At 37.2% G+C, this 23712-nt stretch overlaps 2 protein-coding genes and 2 non-coding genes across 4 annotated transcripts; 3 read left to right on the top strand and 1 right to left on the bottom strand.

Moving 5' to 3' along the window:
• Nucleotides 1–980: 980 nt before the first annotated feature.
• On the bottom strand, nucleotides 981–3225 carry mrps12 (mitochondrial ribosomal protein S12). The gene is made up of 3 exons (XM_030157879.1): nucleotides 3057–3225; nucleotides 1768–1818; nucleotides 981–1440 (listed from the first exon to the last, which is right to left on the bottom strand). Exons 2-3 carry the CDS (start codon nucleotides 1814–1816, stop codon nucleotides 1058–1060), a joined length of 432 nt encoding a protein of 143 aa, XP_030013739.1. The 5' UTR covers nucleotides 1817–1818; nucleotides 3057–3225; the 3' UTR covers nucleotides 981–1057.
• Nucleotides 3226–4419: 1194 nt separating this feature from the next.
• tmem116 (transmembrane protein 116) lies at nucleotides 4420–21948 on the top strand. Its single transcript, XM_030157856.1, has 11 exons — nucleotides 4420–4620; nucleotides 7991–8037; nucleotides 9235–9298; nucleotides 9403–9534; nucleotides 17431–17535; nucleotides 17821–17870; nucleotides 17952–18035; nucleotides 19112–19247; nucleotides 19343–19487; nucleotides 20015–20094; nucleotides 21236–21948. Exons 1-11 carry the CDS (start codon nucleotides 4537–4539, stop codon nucleotides 21404–21406), a joined length of 1098 nt encoding a protein of 365 aa, XP_030013716.1. The 5' UTR covers nucleotides 4420–4536; the 3' UTR covers nucleotides 21407–21948.
• trnae-uuc (transfer RNA glutamic acid (anticodon UUC)) lies at nucleotides 11366–11437 on the top strand. Its single transcript has one exon. It is a non-coding gene; the product is annotated as a tRNA-Glu (tRNA).
• Nucleotides 11793–11864, top strand: trnae-uuc (transfer RNA glutamic acid (anticodon UUC)). Its single transcript has one exon. It is a non-coding gene; the product is annotated as a tRNA-Glu (tRNA).
• Nucleotides 21949–23712: the final 1764 nt, after the last annotated feature.

Here is a 23712-nt window from a genome sequence, read left to right on the forward strand (position 1 = left end):
GAGGAGGCAGGACCCAGCAAGATTCAAATATGCTGAGTGTGATAAAATTAGATTTGTGCTGTTCAGACATAAAAAGTCTGATATGGGTCACATATGGTCAAAAAGTCAGATTAGGGCGAGTTTTACCTGCAGTGTGAATGTAGCCTTAGGTAACTGCAGTTGTGATGGTCAAAGGCTACAGTTAAGAGCTGGTGAATTAACTTGTAAATAAGAGGTTTCACAGACACAAACACAATGTTCATGTCATTATAAGTTTTGAGTCTTAACATTTAAGACTCAATCAAGTCTGTGGTTAACTCTCTGACATCATTTAGGGCTGTTTTGACCCTTCTTGCACATTTCAATCTTAGGCTATGTTTAGATGGTAACGATCTGAACCGAAAATGCGAAAGTGTGTGGAATCTCCTATTTATCAATGTAGTATGCACGCCAGGTGGCATTACCACCACCAAGACCAAACGCCTGCGTAGAACCTTTCTACTTCTCTTCCTGTTCTCCCCTATAACGAAATACAATCACATTCTCTTGCATGTAAATTAGAGTGGCTAGGGCAACTTGAAGGTCTGTCGCAGGGAAATAATTCATCATTTTGTTTTCCTATACTGTTGCGTGCCTGTTATGTAAACTCTACACGATGAGAAAACACAGATGCTAACACGAAAGTGAAGCATTTTTAAAATTTCCACTCTGGAGGGTGGTTTTAATATTTTGCGTTTTCAACCCCCAAAAACACCATTGCTGTCTAAACGTAAAGCACATCTGATAAAATATTTTGTCATTTTCATCCCAGTGTTGCCATGTAAACTGGACCTTAATGGTCCAAATTTTTTAAGCTGTTGTAATGCTAATAGAATGAAAATTTCCAAACTCTCTCCTTACACCCTTTAGATCACAGTGTACCACATTTTACAGACACTGTACATCTAATAATCTCATGTTCAGCTGGTCATGTGACTGCTCCAACAGTAAAACCTCACACATGACATTTTTATCAGCACATTTATTTAAACATCAAATAAACATAAAACACAGCAGCATCCTGGTTCAGTCTCTTTTTCTACTGTTTCTTCTTGATCACATGAGCACAGTCATATTTCCCTCGGACCACAGTGAGTTTGACACCAGGCAGGTCCTGGGTCCGGCCCCCCTGGACTAGGACTACATTGTGCTCCTGCAGGTTGTGTCCTTCTCCGGGGATGAACACCACTGCCTCCTTCCCATTGGACAAACGCACCCGAGCACACTTCCTGTTGGCTGAGTTGGGTTTCTTTGGTTTGCGGATCATAGTCTTCAGGATGATGGCTTTCATCTGCGGCCGACCAAACGTGGCCCCGAGTGTCTTCGGAGGAGGTTTGGGTTTCCCCTGGCGGTGCATCTGGTTCAGGGTGGCCATGGTCCTGGAGAGGAGGGGTGCCGTCCATGCTGAGGCATTCTGGGACACTGCAGAGTAAGAAGATGACACTTGAATTCAGCTGTCATTCATACAACAGACAGCTTTACACAACATCATAGAAGTGACCCTTGAGTAAGCCCCGCCCTAAACTGACTACTGTCCAATCCTATGTTAATAGTAGTAGTAGTAGTAGTAGTAGTAGTATGTTCATGTCCACAACACCAACGTAAGGTCACAGGTCACAGGTCACAAAGAGCAATTCAATGCCAAAGGTGTTCAAAGGTGGAGGGTCTTGCATGGAGGGGCCAAACACTGAGGAGGAGGATTTCTGTAAAATGTTTCATTGTTTAACTTTAGTTCACTTTCCTACTTACCATGTAACAGGGAGGTCAACAGCGGTCTCAGGTTCAGTAAAGAGGCCATTTCTATGAAAAAGAAAAGCACAGGATGAAGTTTGACAACATTTGTGAACAAAGCAGGTAACATTATTTAACAGAAATGTTTTATGACAAAAAATTTACAGTATCAACCATTAAACCTCAGTTATATGATTACAGCCAACAACAAAACAAACAGTCCGCTAGGAAAAATGTACTTTTATTAAACTCAACTTAAATTGGTGTTAATGTAGAAAAATCAAACGTGTATTCAAAACAAAAAATTAAGAAGGTAATACGTTAATCAGTGGTGATCAATGTTAAATATTGAGAATTCATTTGGAAGTCACTCCAAAAATGGTGCTAAGTTTTTAAATGTCATGTATTAAGGGCAACATTAAAGGCAACTTGTGTTGGTCTTTATTAGAAGTTAAGTGTACTTGTTTAGAATTTTTTTGATAGTTTCTTACTGATTAAAAAAAAAAAATATATATAATATAATATTTTGCATGCCAAGTCTGGTCCAGTCCTGTCAGCCTGATCGCTGGAGTTGGGAGCTGTATAACACTGGTCTACATGTAAATATATAATATAACAGAAGTAGTGAAATTTTACCAAGTTGGGTCACTAATAAAGAAAAATGTATTAAAAATGCTGGTTTGCTGTAGTTTACCAGATACAGGCTTGGGTCAAAATGTGAAATTGAGAGTTAATGATGGAATGTATTTACTCCGAAGGAATGTTTGTCTCAGATCTACTTGAAAACAGTGTCTGCGCATTCACTTTACAGGTTCTTTCTTTTGGAAGACTTATAAATCTATTACATAAATGTACATAAACCAATAAATATATGCATAAGACTTTATTTTATAATTTGAAACATCAGCCAACCAGCACTATTGTCTTTTATTTTGTGATTCATCTTATGTCTTACCGTATGTAAGATTTAGTACATTTAGTCTCTGAGTCACATCATTTTTATTAAAATCGTAGATCAGGACTGCTGTTAGATGGTGTATACACACACACACACACACACATATATATATATATATATATATATATATATATGTATACACACACATATATATGATAAAATATACAATATAAATTAGCCCACTGTTAAACTTTTCGTACACTTTATTTTTTTAATCTTGTTCGTAGGTGTTTCTAACACTCTTGAAAAACCCGTTTCTATTTACCTTTTCCAGTCTGACTGTTGTGTGGGAACACGCGTATGGGACATTAAACCCAGAGGTTAGGTGACGTTTGGACACATTTCTTACCTGTTCTTCGGTCAAACACTGGGTCCAGTTAACCCTCTATGAAGCCGGACAGATGAAGCGGAATTTTATTTCCTTTATATGTGGGATTTATCGCATTTTTGCACTAAACCATCCAAGGACTAAAGAGCATGAAACCAACTGAAGTAGGAAGTACATTTCAGGTCAAAGGTTGTGCGTCGTCCTGGAGGATTATTGGTGAAAATAGTGCACTACCGCCACCTGCTGGTAGGGAGTAGAATTACATAGCGTTACATACAGTAGAGTACAACAGTGAGCTGTAATTTATCTGTTCAAAATCCAATCTACACATAAAGTACTTGACATTTCACATCATGATATATATTATTTTTTACAAAACAAACACATTTCAATTTTGATTCTTGTCATAAATTCCCCAAAAAGTTTGGACAAGAAAACATTCATCCCTTTATAATGTTTATTTTGTTTTTCAGCACATAAAAGACATGAAGTCAAGACATCAAGTGTAATTTTGCATCATTCTTCTTGTAAATAATTCTTAAATTGTGCAACAAACCTATATATATATATATATATATATATATATATATATATATATATATATATATATATATATATATATATATATATATATATATATATAACATTTCAGAGCTACTGCCAATTCTAATCATAAATCTGACAAAAGAATGAATGAATGAATGAATGGTTTATTTTTGGTATGTACAGTATTCACCACACACAGCATATCAACCACAATAAATACAACAACCAAAAAAAGGAATAGGCCAGAAGCAGAAGCCTATTTTTTGCCTATCCTTCTCACCTGACACACCGCTTACATTAAATTAAATGCAAACATCATCGAGCATTGTCATTATAACAAAATAATCAATAACAAGAAAAACACATCTATCATCTGAGAATTAAAACTACAGGTAAAATCTTGTAAAACACACAATATAGCTGTTTAAATGTTGTGAAAATGCACTTAACACTAATGGGAGCAGGTTAATTCTAGGTTTGTATTTCTATTGATCTGTTTATTTTATTCTGTTGAGTAAAATTAAATAAAATGTGCAGGTGTTGGCACATTCAGTATTTCAATAGTTCACGTCAGGGGTTTATGCAAGAAAAACTAAATTTTTCCAAAGCAAAAATGCTTGATGAATATTGTACTTCTTTGTTACAGTGATGAGGATTAAACAGAGTAATAGATGTTGATTTGAAGTGTTTGTCCTGAGGGTGGCGTCAGAGTAGAATCAACAAGCTGATCAGAAGCGAATGACAAGGGGTGTGGCCAGTGTGTCTGAGGGCGGGGCTGTAGTAATTGTGGGTGGAGTCATAGTGAGTAAATGAGCCCAGTGATGCGTGATGAGCTGCAGAGAAAAGAGGAGACTGCTGCTGGTTATTCAACATTCTGCTTCTCTGACAGTTTATGTGACTGTTTCAGGCTGAGCTGAACTTTTTAATATTTTTTTAAAGTCACCTGTGAGTTGTCATGATGTTGGACGCAGAAACACCGCAAGACATTTTTACCAACAACTCAGAGACGAACACGACCAGAGCTCAGGACTGGACTGATGTGAGTCAAAACCTGCAGAATTTACGGCATTTTCAGTTGCGCAGTTGATGTTTCTGTTACACACACACACACACACACACATATATATATATATATATATATATATATATATATATAAAAACAGTTTGTGTATGTTTTTCATTTTCTGACATTCTATAAAGAGGAATTTTTTAAAAAACAAATATGTCACCAGTGGGAAGCTAAGATCTGTGTGGAGTCATGATTATGCTGTGCATGATATTTAACATGTGCTGCAATCTGTAAAATAGTAAGAACATGTGCTGTCTGGATATATGTGATAAACAGAATGAAAGCAGAGATTTCAGCTCAGTTCCTTATGAGAGGAATCAGATATAAAACCAGATTGAGAAGTGAAACACGTGAACTAAAAACTATTACTTTTTATAGAATGGAATTTTTGTAGAAAATTACACCCATATTTAATGTTTTTATTGATAAATAAGTGAATATATGCAGTCAACTATTACTTTTTATAGAATGGAATTTTTGTAGAAAATTACACCCATTTTTAATGTTTTTTATTGATAAATAAGTTAATATATGCAGTCAACTGTGATCACACATTGAAATGATTTTTTTTTTTAAAGTCCTTCTTTGAATTGACAGCATGTGATAGCCTATCCATATTGCAGTTTTTCCTGTTTTCTCAGGCACTGTCTTAAATAAAATTACCAAAATAATCCACAAACTGAACAGAAAAATGAACAAAATAATCAACTTAATTGAAGAAAAATTAAAAAAGTTACAAAAATAGCAAAAATGAACAAAGTAATCAGTTTAATGATAAAAAAATGATCTAAAATAATGAATAGAATGAACAGTACTGATCAAAATAATCAACAGAATGAACAAAAATGAACTTAAATGCAGCTTTTAGTTATGAATTGACTGTGTGCAAATTGTTTTCTGTAAACTGATGCGTCAGTTAGTGTCATGAGTTTATCAGTGCAGTAATCGCTGAAGTTTTCCACTAATAACCATACAGCCAAGACCTGTATCTGTTTCTGTCAGAGTGATTTTCTGAACTCACTCTGGGGGTTTCATGTCGCGCCTACATCACTTCACTATTTTTACACTTTCATTCTCCACATCTGCAAACAGCCTTATTGTATTAACTGAGAGTCTATTGTCTGTTCATTAGTCCCACCTTTACTCAGCTGGACAGAATCCGTCTGATATCTCCTCCTGCTGACAGCCGTTTGTTTCACTTCACATCTAGGCTACTTCTACTTTTGGAGCTGAAACTCAAAACAAGAGATAATTGTTCATATTTTAATAGCATGTAAATGCCACTTGGTTTAATATATAATAATATAATACTCAACTCTAAACTCATTAGTCTCATGTAAATTTATACTCAGTTAAACGTGTTCTCATGCAAACCTCTGTGGAGCTGCATTACTTCAACATGCTTTAACAAATGTATTTACAATTACATATTAAAAAAACTGTATTAATGCTGTCAAGCAAATGCTAAATTAAGTGCAGATTGATATTTGAAAATAGCACAAACAAGAGCTCTGATGCAAATTGGTAACATTAGGGATAATTGGCTTAATAGCATAAGTAATTAAACAGATTTTTCAACCTCAGGTATGTAGATAATTCTATTTTTGCAGCTATTGATCATTCAATAGCTGATCATCATTCAAACTCAGTAGAATGTCATTAAATAAATAACACCTTTACTGAAACAGGGTACTGAACCTGATCCATGACCATCAGGGATCATAGAAACCAGGTAACATGTACAGTATATTCACAAAGAGTGTTGAGCAGCACCTCATTATAGAAACAGTGGAATACTGAGATAAATGTGTGACAATAATCTACAAGGGCTTAGAGTAGAAACCAGACTTCAAATTCATTCTTTTCTTTTAAAACTACCATTTACCACACATGTAGCTGAATTTTTCTTCTTTCTGACAATGTGGCAACAAAACCCAGTGACTTACAGAATGAACCTGAAAATGACATCAGCTTCATCCCATTGAACCCAATAATAAATCACAGCAGATGTTTCTTCAAATCCAATAAAGAGTCTCTCTTGAACAGTGCACTGACGACTGTATTAGGTTTACTTAAGTTTAGCTCCTTCTCAAACCTGACTGGTGCCTCATTTAGGAAAGAAGTTGAAATGTCTGTGCTGTGCTGGTAATTGACTTTTTTGGACCTGGAAATGACATGAGCTTCACTGTCAGAAGTGGCAGGAATCACCAAAGCAACCAAATACAGAAACCTGCCACTTCTTATCTGCTGAGCTAACCTTTGGTTGTATTAACTGTCAGACGTTTTGTGACACAAGGGGTGCTATTGTGTACAACAGCAAGAAACAGGTACATTCAGAATGCCTGCTTAAATGTTCTAGTTGAATGTTTTGATAACATTTGGGGTTTCTGGGTAGTGAACCATTGCGCTGGGTCAGAGGTGTCCACACTGGTCCGCCAAAGGGGACAGTCCGGGCCGTGGGATGAATTTGTCAATGTCAAGGGTGTCAAACTCATTTTAGTTCAGAAGCCACATACAGACCCATTTGATCTCAAGTGGGCTGGACTAGTAAAAACACACTGTTACCCATAAAATTGGAATTATTTTGTTTTCAAACACATTCCTCTTTTTATTTATATTTATACACATCAATAATCACCTTTGACCAGATGTGAGGATTACATTCAGAGTCCCACTTACACTTTTATCTATCAAGAATAAATCACACTGTCACAATCATTTCATGACAATAGGTAAAAATATTTTATTCCAACTTTATGGACAGCATTGTAATAACATAATAACCTATAAATAATGACAACTACAAATATTCATGGTTAAATATGGAAACATAAAATTACATTATGAAAATATTTACATTTAGAAATTATCCTTTCACAATAAAATAACCTGAACAACCATGTAAAATTCTGAAATGTTTCAAGAAAAATAAGTGCCATTTTAATTATATTATGGCTGTTACTAAATATTGTGTGTCTTCTATGATATATTTGTAAATGATAAGCAGAGACATGATATTGTTATAATTGCTCTTACTGTTGTAGTTGTACATGGTTTTTCAGGTTATTCATATTTTATTGTTAAAAGATAGTTTGTAAACGTAAACATTTTCATACTATAATTAAACTTTTTTCCCTTAAACAAAGAGAAAAATTTGGAGTCCTCAACCTTCAGCTCCTGGAATACGACCTGTTTTTGCGTCCATTGAGCTGTGGATAGATCCAACACAGTGGAGACAGTTTTTGGGTTTTACCAGCATTTCTCAGTTTCTTGTCAGCTTTTCTATTTCCACTCTTTCTCTTTCAACAGTGATCTTATTTCCACTCTGCTCTGTTTACAGGTATATGAAGCTGTGAGGTGGATTCAACTCATCATGGCTCTTCTCAGGTCAGTAAACACATCATATACTTCACTGTCCTACAAGCCTTTGTTGTCAGGCGTTTTTTTTTTCTTTTTTTTTTTTTTTTTTTACCTTAAATGTCCTTGTTGTACTTGGCTGTGTCGGCCTCTGATTCTGGGTCATGTTCTCTGCAGGCGAATGGAAGGGAGTGGGTCAGAGGTCACAGCATTCACACAATAGATGAAGTCAGTGTGAAATCATCTGATTAGAGTTTGTTTTTTAGTCCTACTTTGGTGCAGAGTGTTGTAGTAAACACCTGAAGCATGCTCCATGATTTTATGGTGTCATTTATTTTCAATTGAAATTATCAGTTTAATTTTTGATTTCACTTTGAGTTATTTTATTTAGATGAACTAACTAGTTTTAGATGACCATTTCTTTAGTTTTAGTTTGATTTTTATTTATTTATTTATTTTTTTCAGGAAAACTTTAAGTTACAGAAGCTGAAAAGGGTCAAATAAAAGTGTGCATGGCCAAACCACTGACTACCAACATGCAACTAGGCTGTTACTGTTCAATCTTCTTGTTAGATTATTGTTTTTTGGAGGAAGTTTTATAGAAAGCACAGGGGAAATATTCACTGATTTTACCTTGAATTCTCCCCAGTTTGTTTTCCTCGTTCTGTATTGTTTTTATTACCCCGCCTCCCAAAGGGAAGGCAAGGGGTATTGTTTTTGGTTTGGCTTCTTTGCTTCTTTGTTTGTTAACACTTTAGCAGCAAAACTATTGGTTCAATTCATACCAAACTGGGTTTATAGATTGCCAGTGACCCAGAATAGATGTGATTACATTTTGGGAACAGTAGGTCAAACTTCAAATATTGTATGATTTTTAAAAATCTTCCCATTTACTTATAATGGACAAAATATGTGTGAGGGGTGGGGTCTGTTGAGCTTGACACCACTTGTTTAGTTTTGATTTTATTGAAAAGTATCATGACTATCTACTTTTAGTTTGAATTACATATATTAACTTAAGCATATAAGCAAAGATCTCCAACAATTAATTTGTTAATAATAATTACAATGAAACATAACAGCTAAAACTAACTTTAATTCACTCAGCCTCTGATTATTTCATTCCATCCTCATTTTCTCTGTAATCCGTTTTTTATGTTTGCCTATGAGAATGAACAGAGATCAATTAAATCCATGCGTGATGGATGTTTGTTGTGTGTTTTACAGTGTTTTGGGTTCAGGGTCTATTATCGTCTGTGTGATGCTACAGAGACTGAGCCGAACGCCAGAGGTCAGACACATACTGTGTTTTTATACAATAAATACAGTTTATTATTTTTATTCTTTGCTGCATGTATATGTTATCTAAATCCCTCCTGTGCTGTTGTTTTCCAGCTGCAGCCTCTGTTTCTCCTCAGTGTGTCTGACCTATTGCTTGCTCTCTGTTGGTTAATCGGGGCTGCTCTATATTCTGAACGCTGCAACATCCTCAACACTCTATGCTACCACCTGCACATCATCGAAGAGGTAAGAAAACACTGGCAAAACACATGAGAAGCATGTCATTTGAATATGTGGAACAGGTTAAAAAAAGAGTGTGGAAAAGGCAAAATAGATCAAATAGGTAAGAAAAATAAACAGTAACAACAACAAAAATGCACTGTGGAGAAGAGAAGGCAATAGTCCACATATTTTTTTTTTTTACTCCAGGAGTAGTAGATACTCAAGTTGTCTTGTTACATCATTTACATTGCTATTTCTGCCATATGTGATATGCAATAACATGTTAACTATAGGACTGTATTTTTGTGAACATCCAGTGACGCAACATAAAAGTAATGGTACTTCAGATTCATTAAAAACAACCTAAAATCCTGTTTTGAAAATTCATAGAGCAGAAAGGACTGACATTTTTGTTATAATGTAGACAGTAAATTTAAAAAGTAAAAGTAATCAGGAAAATAAATACAGAAATAACATTCAGATTCCTGAAAATGTTATTAAAGTACATTTATGAAACACTTAAATAGGTTTAAATAATTCTGCAAGTTCATACTTCTTAAGAGGTAAACAAAATCTAAAAGATAAGATAAGATAAGTTAAGATAAGATAAGATAAAACAGCTCTATCTTGTCTTTGAGAAGTCCAATGTACTGTCAGGGTCCCCAAAGGTACAATCTAGGGTCCTCTTTCATTTAGTATTTATATTAATGACCTGACATCTGCTCATTCAGAAATTAATATCTAGATGTCTTAACCTTCTGACCCATGGATTTGTGTTTCCTTAAAAAAAGTGAAAATTTTCCGATTAGAATTGAATGTGTGGTGACATTTCGTTCTGTTCAAAACAAACTTCCACATTTCCCTAAACAGGTAAAAATGAGGAACCTAAAACACTCCTAAACCTGGATTTATATACAATGGAAAATCAGCACTTCCTCCTCAAACATCCAACTGAAATTGAAAGCATCGGTGCATTTTACCACACACACGCACACACACACACGCATGCGCACACACACACACACAAACACGTACATACAAAACAAAATTCCATTCAACAATTAGCAGCAAAATTGGTTGAACCTGATTTTAAAAACACTTCCTCTCACTTTATGTTGAACATCTCTGCAAAAAAACCCCACAGTGTTTATAATGGTTCAGATCTGTAACAGCCATACTGTGGTAAAGATGAAAATGTGAGTTAGGGTCCTCCCACCATCTCAGGGTGTGGAGGATGGATGTTTCATGTCATTTAAAGTAGCAATTCACAATTTATAATGGTATTAGTGTAAACATATATTCTAACCCACACCATGATCATTTCCTAAACCTAACCACCCTATCCAAATACATTTCAGTCTAGTTGCTGCCAGGTCCCATATGCTGTAGTGGTTTGGATTACTAGGTTTGATTCCCTGTATGAGAACACGTATCCTTATATCAAACAAAAACATGAGGTTAAAATTAGATGTCTAAATACACATGCAAATTAGCAATGATTTCATGTGATTGCCTTTCCAAATATAGCAAAAAAGAAAAAGGAAAAAATTGCTTAGCAAGGTATGTTTTGAAAATCAGAAGCCTACAGATAATGATACTTGTCACTAAATAACAATACAATATTTTGCGCATACTAATATTTTTCATTACATTTAGAATAAATGCACTTTGAAGCTGCTGTGTGGTGACATATAATTTTACCCAAATAACGATTTTAATTGCAAATATCACAGCTCAGTGAAACAAAACAACCCTTGTCACAGATAGATATGCCTTGTTCATAGGTCACAATGTTATTGATTAAACTCTTACTGTAGCACGAGTTATTGCTGTGTTGGTTTGAAACCTGAGTAGGTCCCATATGGTCTAGCGGTTAGGATTCCTGGTTTTCACCCAGGCGGCCCGGGTTCAACTCCCGGTATGGGAAAAGCTATTTAGGTCATTTTAAGTGGAGAAAGATGTTAACAGTAACACAAAGCTGTTCATAAAGTAATTAACCCTAAACATAACACACATACATGAATCTAAATAAGTCAATCTGCTTAAAGGTGAATCCAGTTGTATCTCACCACTCGAGGGCAGGAAAAAGGTAGAACAATTTGATATTAATTTTGTAAATCATTGTTTTCTCTGCTCTGAAATGATGGTTTCAGTCTGTCTTTAATTCACCTTTGGACTAATTTATAAAACACTCCAAGTCATCACTCACACATCAGTCAATGTAAAGCGCTTTAATCACCTAAAGATGTTTCACTATCTTCTCCCAAGTACTGTTCTGAGGGTCCCATATGGTCTAGCGGTTAGGATTCCTGGTTTTCACCCAGGCGGCCCGGGTTCGACTCCCGGTATGGGAAAAACTCTATTTAGGTGATTTACAATGAGTGATCAGATTGAATTCATAAGATACATGTATATGTCTTGGGGTTAATAACTAACTTCTTTAAAGGTTTGTTTTATTCTTTTGATCTTCATCCACTTAAGGAAACCTAAAGAGGTTTTCCTATATTGGGAGTCGAACCTGGGCCACCTGGGTGAAAACCAGGAATCCTAACTGCTAGACCATATGGGACCTGTAAGAAACAGTTTACTGGAAGATCGTCAGTATCTTTTGTTTCCTGATGAAAGTGTTCAGTTCTATCAGGTATCAATGACCCAACAGAGAGGGTCGCTAAACACTGAAATTCATGAATTCTTATCCCTATATATTTGTTACATGTCACTTACAGACATAGACTGTGTTGTTGAATCTCTTACCTGTCTGCTAAAGAGCTTGCATTGTTGATTCTCTTCATTTAAATCGCTTAAATTATTTTCTCCCACACTAGGAACTGCTAGACCTCTGTCAAGGGTTTAAGTAAAAGGTGGTCAAACATATTTTGGTTCTTGAGGAGAGGTTTCTTCAGTTCTAACAGGTATCAGGGAGAGTTGTTGCCCACTGAAAGTCATGTGACTGTTGGGAGTGTCTGGAGGAAGCAGTCAAACCATCCTGTAACACAACAGTAAACATAGGACACACATGGGACACATTCGTAAGGGTTTATCATCAACCTCACAGAATGGGTGGTTACTCAGAGAATGTCAGGAGATGTTTCCTTCATGCAGAACTGGGTGTTGATTTGACAGCAAGTCTGATAACCAGGGATGTTGGGATTGTGTTGTCCAGTATTTGAAACCTCCTCCTCCTGAGGATTTGTTGAGTTCAACATGGGTGTCACTCTTCTCTGCCCATACTGTGCCGTAGATGATTGTTGTTTGGCAGAGCTTGATCTAAAGCTGTATGCAAACTCATCACTAATGAGCTTGTGTCATTATTTAAATTATATAAAGAATATGTTCCCATATGAACCCAGGCCACCTGGGTGAATACCAGAATCCTAACCACTAGACCATATGGGACCTGTGGAGTGTTGAAACAGTCATCATCAATGCCACAGAGAGGGCTCATCAATAAACAATCAAGGTGTGAAGCTTTGGGGGGATGTCAGGACTGTATTATCTGCTCCTACAGACCTCCATTTCCTCTTGTGTTGAGAGTCTGTCCTGTTCAACATGAATGCCTTCTTCCATCCTTCTATCAGTCCATCTTCTTTGTCCAGACTGTGTTGTTCGGTATCTGTCACCTTTTAGGGTGAAAACCAGGAATCCTAACTGCTAGACCATATGAGACGCTGAGAAGTGGGTCTCACATTTTAAAAGAAATGGGATTTATTCTTTCCCCAAGGAATTGGTGGATTTCCTGTGTGTCTCTTTAAGAGCTTCATCTGAATTCATGAAGTGCCTTGAGGAAATCGTATAGTATGATTGGTGCTTTAAATAAAAACCTGAATAGAGGTGGGTTAACCTGGACTCAGAAAACAGATTTAAGAGGCACTTTAGTGTCTTTGCATGAACCTAAACCAGGGGTGTCAAACTCAGATCCTCGAGGGCTGGTATCCTGCATTTTTTAGATGTTTCCTTCTTCTAACACACCTGATTCAAATGATAAGCCTATCATCAAGCTCTGCAGAAGCCTGATAATGACCGTCAGGTGTGCTGGAAGAGGGAAACATCTGAAAAATGCAGGATACTGGCCCTCAAGAATCTGAGTTTGACACCCCTGACCTAAACCTTTACATTCCCATACCTGGAGTTGAACCCAGGTCACCTGGGTGAAAACCAGGAATCCTAACTGCTAAGCCATATAACCAGAGAACTCAACTCAATGCGTACTCTGTTGAAAAAACTGTAATTCCATATGGAGCCAATATGGAATCAGAAAACTATAAAATCACAATGAATAAGTACTCCTACTTTTACACCAGTATCTGTGCTTCTATGTAGGAAACTATGTGTAGATTTTACCACCTCTGCTCTGGTCACCCACAGCCTAAAGGTAGAGCATCACCCACTTAGAAATCAGCACTGCCCTTGTTTGACAGTAAACAGGCTGGTTACATCCATCCTGTCCCGGTATTTTTGGGATGTCTGGTCCAGAACCGATCCTGATCTGGGTCAGTCTGGGATGAAATAGAGCATCCGAACCAGGACAGACCCCTGCCTGGACAGACAGATGGACAGAACACACATTCCTGACCTACATTTATTGTTTGGTGGCATCGACCCAGTGTCATCTGCCGTTTCATCTTCATCTGCTCAACAAGTGTAAACATGACACGATGGGTTCACAGGATGTTTATTTACTCCATTCATCACGAGTTGCTTTTCACTATTGAAGTGACACAGAGTTTAGTTTTACACTTAAAGTGTCAAACTATTTTAATAAAGTATTATTCATAGGTGTTGTCCAAAAAGGCTTTTACTGGTAACAGTCAAATCAAAACTATTCCAATATGGGTTAAAAAGGAGCAAAAGTAAAACGTCCTGAAACCCAAACAACAGAGCTTGATTTCCATTCACTCACATAATAACGTACCATATGCTTAAAATAGAATGGAAATTAAATTTGATCAAAAGTATATTTTGAATTTTTGTTGAAGAGGGAGACGCAGACCCCAGTCTTTCCATTTATGCTTTTTGCACAATTTTCAGAAAGGAAAAACTTGATTAATCATATTAGTTCAATATATTACCATTCTTTGAACTGTATGATGTTTGGTTTATGTTTAGAATAAGAGTGGGATGTTTATAATCCCTTACAGAAACCAACAAGTGCTTCTGGTTTTCTGGTAGTTCAGTTCAGGTTATTGTTTTTTTGTCAGGTTACTGTACTTCTAGAGTTTATTTTTCTGACACTGTACCTTTTTTCCCTTTCTCCCATTTTAACACACATCTGTACTTTTTGCTCTTTATATTTTCAAAAGAAGCCTTAGTTTTAATGCATTGGAGGAAGACTATTATTTATTTTTTATTTTATTTTGCATCACTGTGCATCTTCATAACAATAAGAATGATTTCACTGATGGAACAATTTAATTCAGAGAACTTTACTTATCCATTAGAACCTTCATTTGTGTGACAAAACATCAGTGCAATCCCAAGCACACACAACATTTACACACAATCATACATTCGTCTGCAAGAGAAATGCTTTAAAATGTCATTAGAAAGAAGAAAATTGGCTAAAAAATAGAGGAGTTGACCGCTTGATGTACAGAGCTTAGCAGATAACGAATAAGAGTTACAGTAAAGTAAAAGTTATAACAAGAGGAGCCAGGTAATAGATGGAAAACTGATAGTGACAACCACTAGAAATTTAGATATACCTTTTACTTTTTTCCTTCTTTAAGAACATTTTCAGAGTTCGTACTTTTGTACTTTTCCTGCAGTAAAAAGTTGAACCATCTGAATATTTGGTGAGCAAATATCTTGAGTAAAGAATGCATTGACTTTTGCCTCCTTGGTTTCAACCTCATCATCAAAAGTGAAAGACCTATTTATTTACGTCTCAGTTTTTATGTCTCAACACATGTAATGCACATGTGTAAATAAGATCACAGTGGATCTACAAATGCACAAATAATTTAGCACTTACTTCTCTTAAGACATTTCAGGTTGTCTGTATTCGTTCAGGTTAAAGGAGAGCTTTTAAAATGTAAACATTTTCCTGTAATTTTACTTTTTTACACTAAAACAAAGAGAAAACTTTGGAAGAGTCATTATTTATAGTTCATTATGATAGTATTTCACTGGTCCGACCCGCTTGAGAATGAATTGGTCTGTATGTGTGAATGTGAGAGTGATTGTTTGTCTCTATATGTCAGCCCTGCGATGAACTGGTGACATTTCCAGGGTGTACCCCACCTTTGCCCATAAGTAGCTGGGATGGGCTCCAGTGACCCCCATGACCCTAGTGAGGATAAAGTGGGTTCAGATAATGAATGAATGTTCTGTATGTAGCCCCTGAACTTAAATGATGTTGACACCCTTAACTGTTAACATCCTCAGTGTAATTTTTGCATTCCACAAATTGATCCCACAGGCCTGATTGGATCCTTTGGCAGGCTAGTTTTGACCTGCGGGCCATAAGTTTGACATCCTTATTGTAAGATGTTGTTTTGGTTCAGTTAAAGCTAGCGTTCTGAAACATGTGGTCCTCCTGGCCAAACGATACATAGGAGGCAAATGATTCTTTCCAAAAATGTAGTCACACTTCCTGGGCTTCATATGAACCTAAGTTTGAAGACCTAGCTCTTTCTACAGTGAAATGGCAGGCAGTAGAATGGAGGCTATCCCCTCCTCTTCCCCTATTCAAATCAATACAAACAGATTGTGGTTTTCCTGATAAGTTGACTGTTTTTCCACTGCTGTAACTCTAACATTTCTCTCAGTACAAGGAAGAAAAACACATCTGTGTGTTCTTGAGGTCTTCGTGCCCGTCATGATCATTTTAGTTTTCACCTATCTTTGACGGTTTTTCCGTAATGAGCAGATGTTTGGGACCTATTCCACAGCTCTTTCTGCCTTTCTCTCTGCAGTCTGAGCACACTCCAAGCACACTCCCCCTAACAGCCTGAACGTCACTGTGGCAACGACAGGTCATTAAGGGTCATTGGAGTCACATTCCATTGGTACAGGGGTAGAGGTAGAATTTAAGAAGGGGGGGCAGCTGTAAATACTGACTGAATGAAATGATACTAAATTAGACTGATGCTGCCACCTAGTGGTCACCTATGGTAACTCTGTCATTTTTTATCCGATCTCCACCAAACTTGACCTGGTTGATGCTAGTTCAGCCTTAAATGAAATGATACTAAATTAGACTGATGCTTCCACATAGTGGTCACACATGGTAACTCTGTCATTTTTGGTCCGATCTCCACCAGACTTGACCTGGTGTATGTTAGTACTTCCCGGAATGAAATAATACTGAATCTGGCTGAGCACTGCCACCTAGTGGTCCTGCACGGTAACTCGGTCATTTTTTGTCCGATCAGCACCAAACTTGACCTGGTTGATGTTGTTCCTGCCTCGAACAAAATGACACAGTGATATTGAATCCGATTCATAGCGCCCTCTAGCGGTCCCGGAAATTTGCCTCGGCTGTGCGCCGCTTGTGCCTGGACGTGGACGCGACCTTGCGATCGCGAGCGGGACCTGTTGTCGTGAACGACCTCGGAATGGAACCGACGGCGTGCCGCCCCCCCCCGCCCCCCCCCGACCCCCGAGCCCCTCTCACGATTTCCGCGTGTGGAAATTGTCTAGTTGTAAGATGTTGTTTTGGTTCAGTTAAAGCTAGCGTTCTGAAACATGTGGTCCAGTTAATATGTCGAAGCTTAGTGATGTGTTTTTGATCATTTTCAGAGCACTACAAATAAATTAGGGTATGGATAAACAAACAATAAAAGGATGAAGGAGTGAAAATCCATCACCAGTCTCTAATTCTATTAATTATTCTATGTTTAGACCTGTGATTATCACATAAGACTGATGGATCTACATTGACATTTTAACATGTTCTTCCTCTGTTTGGATGTGCTGCAGATCTTGTACATGGCCTCATTCTTCTACACTCTGAACTACGTGTGGAACCTGTTCACGTGCATCAGAGAGAAATACATCACCTGTATGACCGGATATCCAGGACGGGTACGCATTCGCAAACTAACAAACATCTGGCTGAAGTACATCTACTACAGCAAAATAAACCTTTATGTTCAACAAAATGATAAACAGCTCCTTCAAATTAAATCATTGAGCTATCGTACAGTTCTAATATTCACAGAGAAATGAGTTTTTGGTTGATAGTGCATTATGTAAAAACAGAAAAAAAAAATTAATTAAAGCCTATATGCAATATTATACCTAATTACTAATCAATCAATCAGAGAAGAGAAATGACTTCCAATGCTTTTTTCTTGTGTTTTTCTTCAGTTTTCTAACAGAGTGAGTACTGCAGGAAAAATCACTGCACTGCTGTCGTGGTGAGTGTTGAGGGAAGATGTTGAAACTTTTTTGTCTTTGTAAATTTCATTTAGTTTATTTTGGCTGATGTTTTCTTTCAGTCTATTCCCTGTTCTGCTGATGACTCCGGTGTTTGCTGTAGCTGACATCAGCCGCTGTCAGGCCAACTTCAGTGAACCCTACAGGTGAGGAAACCGAAGACAGTCAGGATTGAGTCAGTTGGACAACATAAACACATCTTTTTACTAAATGTATTGGATATTAAAAGTACAAAGTGAACTGAACCTCATTTTGTATTGATATGGTGTGAGGAATATTAAACCATTCTTACTAGACTGAAAATGTTACATGAAAATATTGTCTTAATCCTTGTACATCTGTCTAATACCCTTTGGAGACCCTGTGGAGACCAAATATGCACAAAAAATCTCATCATATATCAACATTTTTTCTGCATTCATCTCTTAAAGAATTTCAGCTCTGCTCAAAACGACCAAATGTTCAATAACTTTCAAGATTTTTACCCTTTAAATATTTGAATATGTGATGCCCCTGTTGCTGTGTCGTTGATATGTCAACAACATTTATTTCGTTTCGTTAGTATTTTTAGGTGAAATTTTAAAAATGTGGTCAATGAGTAATTTTTTTGCCATGAGTCCTGCACCAAACAAAAGCTACCCATGCAAGGAAATGAGCGTTATTGCATATTTTTGACATGTCCAAGACTAATATAAAATAATGCAAGTATTATTAGATGGAAAATATCTTATTAATATTTTTAATAAAGCAGGTGACATCGCATATTCAGGCTGGAATTTAAGGCTTAAAATCCTGAATATTATTGAACATTTGTTAGTTTTAAGCAGAGCTGACGTGGTTTATGATATTTATACAGAAAAACAATGGTGATTTTAAAGTAGTTTTTTGTGTGTACATTTTTGGTTTGAGGGTTCCTAGACAGTGAAAAAACAGTCTTTAGTCTGTAATAGATCTGTAAGAGTAAATGACATTAGATTCAGTAAATTTGTCAAAAAAGAAACATTCTTACAGAAATTCATGCCATAAGGTCATCATTGTAAGTGAGAACTGGTTCTCAATTGCCCTACTTGGTTAAATAAAGGTTAAATAAATAAAAAATAAAAGCTCTAACACAGTGGTAATGATCAGCAAAGTAAAAAAAAAAGACGAAACTGTACAAAAGTGGCCTGAGGGTCAAAGCTTATTTGTCCTTTTTGTCCCTTGTGGTGCCCTGTACTGACAGGTGTCTGCTCATGCACACCGGAGCTGTGTTTTCAGTCTCACACCACCATCGGCAAGTTGGACCCTGCAGCGCCATTCGCACCTACTGCATCTCCATCTTCCTCACGTCCTTCCTCCTCACCCTCATTGGCATCATGGTGAGTCACATGATGCAACTAGGAGTGACATGACACATAGCATCACCTGATACAAGTCTTACCATTCTCAGCTGTATGAACTTTAACCCCACCAGGTGCTAATGGGAAAAGCCCGTCGAATCTACCGTCGGGTTGTGAGCTGTAACGGTTACCTGGGCAACCAGCAGCGGGCATCCTTCCGTGTGATGGACTGGAGGATGATTTTGTACCCAGTGATCTTCATCTTCTGCTGGGGCCCAGGTGAGTGTCCCTATCTGCATCACATTGCCATGGTAACATAAGACAGATTCTGATTCGACACCAAGGTAACAGATGAGACATACACTGATGTGTCACCATGGCAACAGAAGAGACAGACGCTGATGTGTCACCACGGCAACATAAGACAGACTCTGATGTGACACCATGGTAACAGATGAGACTGACTGTGATGTGACACCATGGTAACAGATGAGACTGACTGTGATGTGACACCATGGTAACATAAGACAGACTCTGATGTGACACCATGGTAACAGATGAGACTGGCTGTGATGTGTCACCATGGTAACATAAGACAGACGCTGATGTGACACCATGGTAACAGATGAGACTGACTGTGATGTGACACCATGGTAACAGATGAGACTGACTGTGATGTATCACCATGGTAACAGATGAGACTGACTGTGATGTGTCACCATAGTAACACATGAAACACACTCACCATAGACCACAGAGTCAGATGCGACAGACTGACTGCCTGTATCTGGTTTCTTGTTTTTCAGCTGTGGTTCTGGCCGTTCTGTTGTTGGTGGCGCCCTCTGGAAGTCATGGTAAAATCGGAGTCACCCTCTACATACTACAGGTACGTCTGCACTACACCTCTAGGTTAAAGGTCATCTAAGGTCATCTGTGATTTGAAAAAGTTGTGTGATTTTTGTCACTATTTCTTGAGTCTGTGAACGGTCTTAATATTTAGTGCAAACAGGTTTAATTAAAAAATACAGATATGTTCTGAAAGGGTTTAAAGAATTTACCTGGATTTTTCTGTGGCCCACATGCATTAAAAATGTTTGTTAAATATTTGATGTATGAATGCAATTGATTTGTAACTGTTTTTAATGAAAATTAATATAAATAATAATAAAGACTATATTTTAGCGTGTTATATCAGCATTTAGTTACATGTTTTAAGATTTTAGGAACTGGAGTTTTAAGTCAAAAAAGTGAACAGGCCTTTACTTTTCCTCTCCTCCACCTCTCTGATCTGAAGCATCTACTGATCTAAAATGTTTAAGAACTTTTGAATCATTAATCCTTTCAACACAGTGAAATAGTTTGGGTGAAATGCAGTTTCTCAGCTTTTCAACAGCTTCAGATGTCTTTTTCAGATGTAGCCATAGTCTCTGTAGAGAACGTGGAAACACCATTGTCTTCTGAAACATTGGTTCATTCATTTTGGCAAATGACAATGGTTGTAAAATCCCTGTTTTTATGTAGAATTTATTATATATTTTTCTGAAAAAGTCATGTTTCTTTCAGTTTTGTCTTTTGATATAATAACCTGTGAATTTACTGATTTTCACTGGAAAAATGCAAAAGATAATATAACAAATGGTGATAAATCACTTGGTATTAGTTTAATGTAATGAGTGAACATACAAGATAAAGACTCATTAATGACAAGTTTTGTTTTGTTTTTTCTGCTTTTTCGACACTTTCATGGTGACTCTGGTGCAGAACTCATCTCCACTGAAAAAAGTGACATTTTTTTTAAATCACACTTTGTTTTTCATTAGTGTTTCCTTCTTTTTCCTGAAGAAACACATAGCCCAGTTGGAAGATGATGCTCAGTGATGTGTGTTTTTACTGGTTTATTAGACCAATAAAATAATTCAGGTTGTGACAGGATGTGTTGACAGTAGATAAAGAAATGGAACATGTAAAGACAAGGTGTCACTTTCTAATTCTTAGTGGTTTAATGCCTCTTTTTCTTTCCTCCTCAGGCCTTAACGTCAGCGTCTCAGGGTTTCCTGAATTGTTTGGTGTACGGATGGACACGAGGTAGTCTCCGTGGTGTCAGTCGGACCGTTTTATGTCGAGACACGGACACGCAAACACCTCTGCTGAGGTCGCAGAAGACCAGAGGCTACCAAAGTACACGCACCACTGGCTGAACAAAAACAGGAAAAAATAAAAACACCTGAGAAAGCGAAAGTGAGGAGGGAAAGTCAGAGGGGAAACACCATGGAGGCCAATCCTGAAGCGCTGAGGTGACTGAAAAGGGAAGAAGAAGAAGAGGGGGGAGTTTACACCAAGAGGAAGAACAATAACAAAACAGGATGTGAAAAGACAAAACCTCACAGGTGGTTTGACTTGAATTTATAGAGAACATCACATGACCTTTGAAAGAGATGCTCCTAAAAGAATGGATTGTATTTTCATCATGTTTGGTCCAAAAAGAATGTTTCAACCAGCACTGATGTCACCTGTTCAGTCTGTGGGCCAATCAGAAGGCCGTAAATAATGTTTTATATGCATTAGATGCTCATCACGAAACAGGTCTGCTTCTGCTTTCTAAAGCTCCTTTTATTTTTATATTAACTTAACATGAGACCTGCAGCTTCAAACAATTCCACTGGAAGAATAAAAGGATCATAACTGAAATAAATGCAAGTTTTCTTTTTTCCCCCACTCAATAAAGATGCTTTTTCAAGAACCGGCTTAGCAGCATTTTATTTTTCAAATATTCAGAAAATGTAAGTTATTCATAGTGAAACTCTTGTGTCAGTGCTCTGCAATTTTGAGCTGTAAATGTCACAACAAACAAGCAAAAGGTGCAAACAAAGAATCAAAATCTAAAGTTAATGTGGGCAAGAGGTACTGAACCTCATTCAAAGGATTCAAAGGAGTTTATTTGTCATTCCATCACAAAGAAAGAACGAAACTGGTTACTGAGGACCCGTATTAGCCATATCAATAGAATAAATAACTAATAAATAAATGAATACATTAAAATCAACTAAAACTAAGGCAAATTTTTAAAAATAAGTAAAATATACGTCTAAAATTAAACTTTAAAATACCTACATAAGGGTGACATGTTGGTGCAGTGGATAGCACTCATGCCTCACAGCAAGAAGGTCCTGGGTTTGATTCCAACACCGGTCGATGGGGGGTGGGACCTTTCTGTGTGGAGTTTGCATGTTCTCCCCTTGTCTGCATGGGTTCTCTCTGGGTACTCCGGCTTCCTCCCACAATCCAAAGACATGCACTGATAGGTTAATTGGTTAATCTAAATTGCCCATAGGTGTGAATGTGAGAGTGATTGTTTGTCTCTGTATGTCAGCCCTGTGAGGAACTGGCGAAATGTCCAGGGTGTACCCCGCCTTCACCCGTAAGTAGCTGGGATAGGCTCCAAGTGACCCCCGTGACCCTACTGTTTTTCAGTCTGGTGGTCCTGCTCTGGATGCTCTGCAGCCTCCTTCCTGAGGGAAGAGGGACAAAAAGTGTATTTGCGAGGTGGGTGGGATCTTACATGATGCAGTTGGCCCTCTTTCTGCATCTGGAGATATAAATGTCCGTGGTGGTTATATCATGTTATATTAATATGATATAATACAATAATATTAAGACTTTTAAGCCATTTTAATTTAAAATAAAATCAAAAATAACATACTGAAAATAATCAACATTAACTTCATTCCAGTGTACAAATCAGTTTGCAGTGTCAGCAGCAGAACTCAAAACATTGTGATGCCTTTTTCTCAAGATCCAGTTTCCATTTACTGTCTGTTTCATCTGATTAATATCTTTTCAACATCTACGTCTTTTATGGTATTTTTGTCTTGTTGCATTTGTCATGTGTGATATTCATCGATTGTTGCACCATGGTGTAGAAAAATAGTATAAAGTACAAATATCTTTGTTGTCAGAAAAACAAATACTCAGAGAACACAGATAATGAAAAAAATTTATGATAAATAAGAAGTTTTTGTTCTTTCCCATTTCTGCCTTTAAAAAACCAAGTCATCAGAAAGAAATAGAATAAAAACAAAAACCTGAAAATACAGTAAATTGAACACCTCAGTATCTTGTGGGTGAAATGCATAAATGTGCAAACACAGCAGCTGGAAAAGGGTGTCTAGTGTAACAGATACTGTAGTACCATGTGTTACTGTTTTTCTAGTGTACATCATGTTTTGTTCTGTTCCTACTGCATAGAACCGTCTGATCTTGTGCCAGTTACTCTGATCCTCCACTCTGACCTCTGCTGTGTTTCTGAAATCCGACCGTGCGTGAACAACCCGAGGCCCCGTTCATTCATTCATTACTTCATTCATTCATCTGGACAGAGTTGTCCTGACGCAGATCCTGCTTTCAGCCTTTGTCTGATGTGGCGTTTCGCCAGAATCTGCAAACAATAACTTCCTCTTCAATCTGACGTCACATGGATGGGGAAACACTGAAGGTTCAGGGTTTC

This window comes from Sphaeramia orbicularis, chromosome 16 (genome assembly GCF_902148855.1).
Source record: "Sphaeramia orbicularis chromosome 16, fSphaOr1.1, whole genome shotgun sequence".
NCBI lineage: Eukaryota > Metazoa > Chordata > Actinopteri > Kurtiformes > Apogonidae > Sphaeramia > Sphaeramia orbicularis.